The sequence below is a fragment of the Petaurus breviceps genome, unplaced genomic scaffold, assembly GCF_028583685.1.
Source record: "Petaurus breviceps papuanus isolate PSGF00001 unplaced genomic scaffold, PetGlider_PUasm1.0 172, whole genome shotgun sequence".
Lineage (NCBI taxonomy): Eukaryota > Metazoa > Chordata > Mammalia > Diprotodontia > Petauridae > Petaurus > Petaurus breviceps.
The window spans coordinates 5,463,475-5,471,286 of NW_027185755.1; the positions used below are offsets into that span (position 1 = coordinate 5,463,475).

General features: G+C 54.5%; 1 protein-coding gene across 2 annotated transcripts; it reads left to right on the forward strand.

The window, feature by feature from the left end:
- The first annotated feature begins 1,712 nt into the window (after positions 1–1,712).
- Positions 1,713–7,378, forward strand: KEAP1 (kelch like ECH associated protein 1). 2 transcript variants are annotated; one of them, XM_069083088.1, is made up of 7 exons: positions 1,723–1,816; positions 2,579–2,720; positions 3,334–4,010; positions 4,391–5,076; positions 5,544–5,749; positions 6,184–6,360; positions 6,629–7,378. In XM_069083088.1, exons 3-7 carry the CDS (start codon positions 3,375–3,377, stop codon positions 6,793–6,795), a joined length of 1,872 nt encoding a protein of 623 aa, XP_068939189.1. In that variant the 5' UTR covers positions 1,723–1,816; positions 2,579–2,720; positions 3,334–3,374; the 3' UTR covers positions 6,796–7,378. The 2 variants fall into 2 exon arrangements, with proteins under 2 accessions (XP_068939188.1, XP_068939189.1); XM_069083087.1 differs by lacking the exon at positions 2,579–2,720 and having other exon boundaries at positions 1,713–1,816.
- Positions 7,379–7,812: the final 434 nt, after the last annotated feature.

Genomic DNA, 7,812 nt, shown 5'->3' on the forward strand with positions numbered 1-7,812 from the left:
AACCTGGATTCAAATGTTGCTCTTATTTTTTCCATAAAATAAGACCTAAGAGTTCAACCACAATCAGTCCCCTACCCTTCTGAGATGCAGCTTTCTTGACCCCGGGGTGACCCGCTTGGAGCCCGGTGAGAGAGGTATGGGGGAGCGGATTGAGAGCGGATTGCATAACTGAGCTTCGAGTCTCCGCTCCTAAACCTGATTTACATTTCGCTCTAGCCAACTATGTTGGCGCGTCTCCACCTCCCGGTAGCCCCTGGAACTGCAGAGGACCTAGGTAGCTTTGTTAAGGAACCTGGAAACCCAGACATCTGGAGGAACAATTCTAGTTGCATATTGGTTCGGGTCTCAACTACTCCTTGGATTCCAAGTTTTAGTTATTCCAAGCCCAGTCTCATGTACGTCTCTGGCCTTGAGTTACCTGAAACTCCTTCCCCTAATCACAAATGGCCCCTTTAATGCCTTGGGACCCTGGGATCTTCCTCTAACGCTGCCCAGATTTAGACTCTAGGATTTACAGTGGTCCTGCCGCAGCCGCAGCCAGGCTAGTACTTTCAAAGATGCTGTTAATCACACCTATGCTTCCCGTTCCCAGCCAGCAGCATCCCGTGAATACTTTGGTTCCCAGGTCTTCAATACACTTCTTATCACCGATGCAGAGGGAGACTTCGATGAGGGAGGGAATAGAGAGACAGGCGTCCAGCTCCTGGGGTACTCTGACCCCTAGTCTGGGACATCCCTGCCCCGCCCGTGTGGGTAGGAGCCGCAGGTACCCTCTCCTTCCTTTTGCTCTTTCTCACTCCCTCCTAGGTGTGTTTCGGGGATGGGGGAGGGGTGGAACTGCCGTTTTTCTCCAAAAGTTAAGGCCTTGGTGAGTGCGGACAGGTGCCTCCGTGGTGGCAAACAGCACGTGCTCTGGGTTCCTCCATCACGCTCTACGCCTGGCCTAGGAAAGGCGGCTTCAGGAGGAGAGGGGGTAAAGCGAAGTGCTGTGTTTAGCTGCGGCAGCCTGGAAGGAGGGGCGGCCTAGGCATCGAAAGCAGCAGGCTTGCCAAGCACAAGGCCTGGCTCTGGGGCAGGGCTGGTGAGTCACGGACAAGCTGGGCCACTGGTGTCAGTCCAAGAGGCAAAGTCGGACGTTCCCGGGAGCTTGTGGTGAGTCCTGGGACCAGGGGCCCATGAAGCCCCAGCCGAGGTCGCATCATGCCCAGGGCTTACGGAACAGGCTAACCATCAAGGGCGCTCAGACCCCCACAGGACCAGCGGCCGGGGAAGGTGGCCCAGGGGAGCCGGACTTAAGGGCTTCAGGCCCCCCCAGGCTCCGCCTGTCGCCGGGCGCACGAAGTAGCTCCGCTCTGCCGCTTTCCTTCGAACTTAGGTTACCCAGGGTTGCCCCTCGTAAGGGGAAGGGGAAAGGTGTGGGAGCAAGGCCCCCTCCCTTACTAGTCCTTCCTCCGTAATCTTTCTTGGAGAGGAAAGCCAAGGGTATCCCCTTTCCCCCCTCCTCCTTGCGCTGGTTGGAGGACCCAGTTGTTGGCGACCCCGTTGGCCGAATCCCTGGGTGGTGAATCAAGGGACTCTTATTCTGACAAGGCCGGGGCGCGCGGTCTGCTTAGTCATGGTGACTTTATCCTCCCCCTCGCCCCGCCCCGCCCCCTTCTCCTCCCCCCCTCCCCGCCATCTCCCTTCCACCGCTCCCCCACCCCCACCCCCTTCCCCCCACACTCCCCCCCCCCCCCCCCGCGCGCGCCGCGATGGAGGCGCCCGAGCCCAGGAGGCGGAGGCGGCGGAGGAGGAGCAGGAGTGCGGCCATGGCTGGGTGAGTAACGCGGCCACCGCCGCCGCCGCTGGAGCTCGGGCCCTGGGGGCCATGGGAGACCGCGGTTGGTGGTGACGGTGCCCCGAGCCGGGGCCGGGGAGCGGCTGCGGCGTTCCGAGGAGCCCGAGGCCCCGCTGCGGGCCAGGGCTCGGGCTCTGGCGCCGGGCCGGGGGGAAGGCCGCTATGGGGGGTTTGGGGTGGCGGGCCCCGGCCCCTCTCTGCAGCCCGGAGCCCGCCTGGTGTTGCGGGACGAGGCGGGTCTGAAGAGAGGGGCGCGCATGCCGCGCGCAGGCCTGGGCCCGGCGCCCACCCGGCCCGGCGCCACTTTGTTTCCCGCCGCGGCCCGGCCTTTTCCGCCCGCGCCGGGCTCCCCCCTTCAGAGGGAGAGTTCTGAGACGCGGGGCCCGGCGCTGGAGGGGCCCGGATGCCACCCCGGGCGCCCCCCAGGGCCCGCACAGCCCGGCGCGGGCGGGCTGGGCCGGGCCAGAGCCGGGGCAGGAAGTAGGTGCGCAGCCATTGTGCCGCCCCAGCCCCGGGCCTCGGGCCGGTTCCCGCCCCGGCCCCGGCGGCCCGGCACAAGTGACATTTGTGCGGCTTCCCGGGCTTTGTCCCCTGTGAGCCTCCCAGCGGCCGGGGAAGGGGGGTGCGGGGAGGCTCGGGAATCGAGTGAACGCGAGCCCCAACGTCACGTAGCTAGGAAGCTGTCCCGCCAGGCTGGGACCGGGGACTTCCCCGCCTGAGCCCAGCACTGCCTTCCTCTAGCCAGGGCTGGGTCAGGGATGACACAAAGCGGGGCAGAGGGAGCCCCCATCCCCTGAAATAGCAGGACAGGAACTGGAAGACAGGCCTTTCCACTTAAGGGGACCCAGGAATAGCCACGGAAGGGGTGTCGCATACAAATTAGGTAATTTGGGGGGCACCCTGAAGGGATGTGGGTATCCACTATTTAAAAAGAATGGTATCTCTCAAATATTTAGTGTAGTTGTAACACTACTGTGGGATCATCTGCTTTTGGGGCTTGGAGCACTGAGTTTGTAGTCACAGGAACTGGTTTTGAATTCCATGTCTTACCACCTGTGCAAAGTCACTTCTCATATTCTCAGCTTCCTCATCTTTAAAATGAGGGTGACCTCTGAAGTCTGTGATCCCTTCAAGGCTTAGACTCAGACCAGAGAGGCCTCAACCAGGGGTCTGGCAGGGGAGTATAATTAGTATTAGTATTTATATAGCCCTTTCAAGTTTTACAAAGTGCTTTACACTGGTTGTCTCATTTGAAAGAGGCTTCAGCCAGGCTAGGATTGCTACTTGGAATGCCAAGCTGATAGTGATAGGGCTCATTTTTAAGCTGAGCACGTAGGGTGGGGGGAGGCTGGGCTGCTATCCCCTGGTATAGTCTTAGCAAAGGAGAATTTGTAGTTCCCCTAGGAGAGAAAAGGAAGCCCATGGAGAGGAGTGGGTTCTCCCCACCAGGACTGGCACCCAGGGCCTGATCACCATCCCCTCACCCTCACTCCCAGGTGCGTGATTCCAGGCGGTGGCAATGTTTTTCTAGAGGCTGATGAAGCCAGTGTCTGGGCATAGCAGGGGTGTTCCCTGTGCCCATTCTCTCCCCCTCCTGTCCAAACGCCCTGGGGGGGCCGGCTATGCGGTGATGTATGCCACGGAGTGCAAGGCGGAGGTGACACCCTCCCAGCATGGCAACCGGACCTTCAGCTATACTTTAGAGGACCACACCAAACAGGCCTTTGGCATCATGAATGAGCTTAGGCTCAGCCAGCAGCTATGTGATGTGACTCTGCAGGTCAAATATGAGGATAAGCCTGCTGCTCAATTTATGGCTCACAAGGTGGTACTTGCCTCCTCCAGCCCTGTTTTCAAGGCCATGTTCACCAATGGGTTGCGGGAGCAGGGCATGGAAGTAGTCTCTATTGAGGGCATCCACCCCAAGGTGATGGAACGACTCATAGAGTTTGCCTACACTGCCTCCATCTCCATGGGGGAGAAATGTGTGCTGCATTTGATGAATGGAGCTGTCATGTACCAGATTGACAGTGTAGTTCGAGCCTGCAGTGACTTTTTGGTGCAGCAGCTGGACCCCAGCAATGCCATTGGCATTGCCAACTTTGCTGAGCAAATTGGCTGTGCTGAACTCCATCAGCGTGCCCGAGAGTACATCTACATGCACTTTGGGGAGGTAAGTGTGTATATGTTTTGTGGCCTGGGAGTTATTGGGTGGTAGTGGTGGTGATTGATTTACTTTCTGGACAAAACTATCCTGTGCCTAAGAAAACATCACACCTCTGGTTGAGATGGTCAGGGTGAGAAAGCATAATTTGACTAAGTCTGGCTGCTACTTGCACTTGTTCATTTGTTTAATATACTGCCTGAGCTCTGGGGAGGAGCTAGGGGCATTCTGTTTCCCTGTGTCTCCACTCAGGGGTGGCCCCACTGAAAGCAGGAAGTACACAGCTTCTGATGATGGTAGTCCAATCCCAGGAGGATGGGGGGGTGGGCATCTCTTTGGACTTCGGTCAAGAACCTCCTTGCCCCCACTACCTATTATCCCCCCACCAGGTAGCAAAACAGGAGGAATTCTTTAACCTGTCCCACTGCCAGCTGGTTACACTTATCAGTCGGGACGATCTCAACGTTCGATGTGAGTCCGAGGTCTTCCATGCCTGCATCAATTGGGTCAAATATGACTGCGAGCACCGCCGCTTCTACATTCAGGCCCTTCTTCGTGCTGTCCGTTGCCATTCCCTCACTCCCCACTTCCTGCAAATGCAGCTGCAGAAATGTGAGATCCTCCAGTCAGATTCACGTTGTAAGGACTACCTGGTTAAGATCTTTCAGGACCTCACCCTGCACAAGCCCACCCAGGTGATGCCCTGCCGGGCACCCAAGGTGGGCCAGCTCATCTACACAGCAGGAGGCTACTTCCGCCAATCACTGAGCTACTTGGAGGCCTACAACCCTTGTGATGGCACTTGGCTCCGCCTTGCAGACCTACAGGTGCCCCGAAGTGGCCTAGCAGGCTGTGTGGTGGGTGGCCTGCTGTATGCTGTGGGGGGAAGGAACAATTCCCCAGATGGCAACACAGACTCCAATGCCCTTGACTGCTACAATCCTATGACTAATCAGTGGTCCCCGTGTGCACCCATGAGTGTGCCCCGGAATCGTATTGGTGTTGGTGTCATCGATGGCCTCATCTATGCGGTTGGGGGCTCCCATGGCTGCATTCACCACAATAGTGTGGAGAGGTGAGTGTGGGGCAATGAATAAACTCAGAGTAGCTCCTATTAAGACAGATATAGGAGAATAGGCCCTGGAAGGTTAGTTGGCACTTGAGGACAGCAGAAACCACCTGAGAAGCATCTGAGAGGGCAGCAGTCATCAGTATCCAAGCAAAATAGTGGAACAGAATAATTCATGACTATTTCATATCCAGTAAGTGTTCATGAAATAAGCCCATTCCCTGCTCATTTCTCCTAGTAGGAGGGAAAATTTAGGTGCTGAAGGGGTTTACAATCAATTTACCTTACAACTTTGTCCATCTTGCTTTAGGAGACCAGTACTAGAACTGCCAAAGCAAGAAGAGGGCACTGCCAGCCTTCTGGCCGAAATCAATAGGGACTTTAACCCAGGCCCCTTCATTTACCCCCTCCCATCCTCATCTGCAAGGACAGGTTTTGTTGATACCCATCCTGTGTCCTTGCTTCCCTTGCAGGTACGAGCCAGAACGGGATGAATGGCACTTAGTAGCTCCCATGCTGACACAAAGGATTGGGGTGGGAGTGGCTGTCCTGAATCGCCTACTCTACGCAGTCGGTGGCTTTGATGGGACAAACCGCCTCAATTCTGCTGAGTGCTACTACCCAGAGAGGAATGAGTGGCGGATGATCGCACCTATGAACACCATCCGAAGTGGGGCAGGTGGGCAAGGATTGGGTGAGAAGGGAGACTGGAACCATAGACTGATGTTCTGCTCCTCGCAGGGACCTGACCAAAACAGAAGGGTCATTTCATTTAGTAAATTCTTATTGTGCACCTTCCCATGTGTCTGGCAGGGCTCCCAAGAGCAAGACTTGCTTCTGCACACATGCTGAGGTATGCAGAGATGAGCAAGACACTGACCATCTAACCAGGTTGTTTCTCTGCCTCCTTCACAGGAGGGACAGAGTCAAGTCCTTAGAGGGGGTCTTATTTCAACCTTGACACTCAACCAAATAGACCAGTTCCCTCCACTCCCAGGTTCTGTCCTTCCTGTAAGGGAAGGAGAGGACCCTGAGCAGGAGTGCTGTCAGTGAATGCTAAGGGAATCAGATTTTCCATCCAGGAGTCACCCACCTGTCTGTCTGTTTCTGCAGGGGTCTGTGCTCTGAACAACTGCATCTATGCTACAGGAGGCTATGATGGCACTGACCAGTTAAACAGTATGGAAAGATATGATGTGGAAACAGAGACCTGGACTTTTGTGGCCCCCATGAAACATCGACGAAGTGCGCTTGGAGTCACTGTACACCAGGGAAAGATCTATGTCCTTGGTAAAGTGGCTGGATTCTTAATCCTGAGGGAGGGACGCCTGGCATATCTGATACACATGGTCCCCTAAGAATCATCAGGGAATAGCACAGCCCTTCCTTCCTGTTAAGACCCCTCCCCATCTGCTTTTTTACTGGTAGCCCAGCAGGACTGGGCAGGGGAGGGAGGGGGAGAAAGAAAGAAGCAAGAAGGTGATCTAATATATCAGTCTTTCTCCCTCCCCTCTTCCTTAGTTTGATGTAGATATGTGCTATATTGTCCCCCTTGCAGGTGGATATGATGGACATACATTTCTGGACAGTGTGGAATGCTATGACCCAGCCACAGACACATGGAGTGAGGTGACACATATGACCTCTGGCCGAAGTGGGGTGGGGGTAGCTGTAACCATGGAGCCTTGTCGAAAGCAGATTGACCAACAGAACTGCACCTGTTAAAAGATTTTTATCTCTTTGGCAAAATTGTCAGGTTGGGTTTTTTGTATGAAAATGAAAAACAAAGCAAAAAATTCATTTCCAAGACCAGAGGCTATAGAATAACAAGTCAGTGTTAAAATAACAAAGCAGAAGAAGCCATCACAGGAACCTTTGATTTTGCCACTTTGGCCCTGAGAACATGAGAAAAATGTGTTGCCAGGGGCCCACTGGCTTAGGAGGAATTTGGCAAGGGGAGGATTCTTAGGAGTGGGGCACTGGCATCCAGTGCACCTATAGGAAAAGGCCTGCCTGTAGAAGGGAGCTGCTTCTAGGAGGGAGGCCAGCATCAGCTACCACTCTCCCTTGGAGATGGGAATAGGACCCAGACCACAGCCACAGAATCCAGCTGTCTTCATTCCTGAAGCTCCTGTGCTGAGCAAGAAGGGTTTGGTGCCAGGATGTTGGCATGAACACTGGGGGTGGGTGGGCTGTACATAGAAATCCTGGGCTAGAGTATCTCTGGGCTCTCTACAGTTATTATGGTAAGTTTCCTTGTAATTTTCAAACTGAAATAAAGATCAGACTAACTAGTGTTTTCATGAAAGTTCCCCTGCTCTTCAGATCTGGGCAAAATAGGTGGTTTGCTACATAGAAGTACCCCCAAGTTAGAAGCATGACTGTTAGAATACAAATCTAGGGTTCTTACATCATTCCTGCTTCCCCTCCTCCCCTCATTTCTAATTACTTTGAAGCTTAGCATCCAGGCTAACTCCCATTAAGATGTCATTGCTCGATCCCCAATTTCAGTATCAAAGGGCAAAGAGATTATAGCTAAATGAAGAGGGAAATGATTTTAGTCAAAAGGCCCAAGTCTCTGACCTGTTTCCTATAGCTTATGCTATATGGCAATTATTTAGGGGGTCTTGCTCTTCCTGGCCAGGATGAAGCACCTCACTGAGAGTACATCTAGAACTAGGGTTCCTATCCCTGCAAATTAACATCCCAAAGATTTACTGAACACCTTCTCTGTCCATCCCT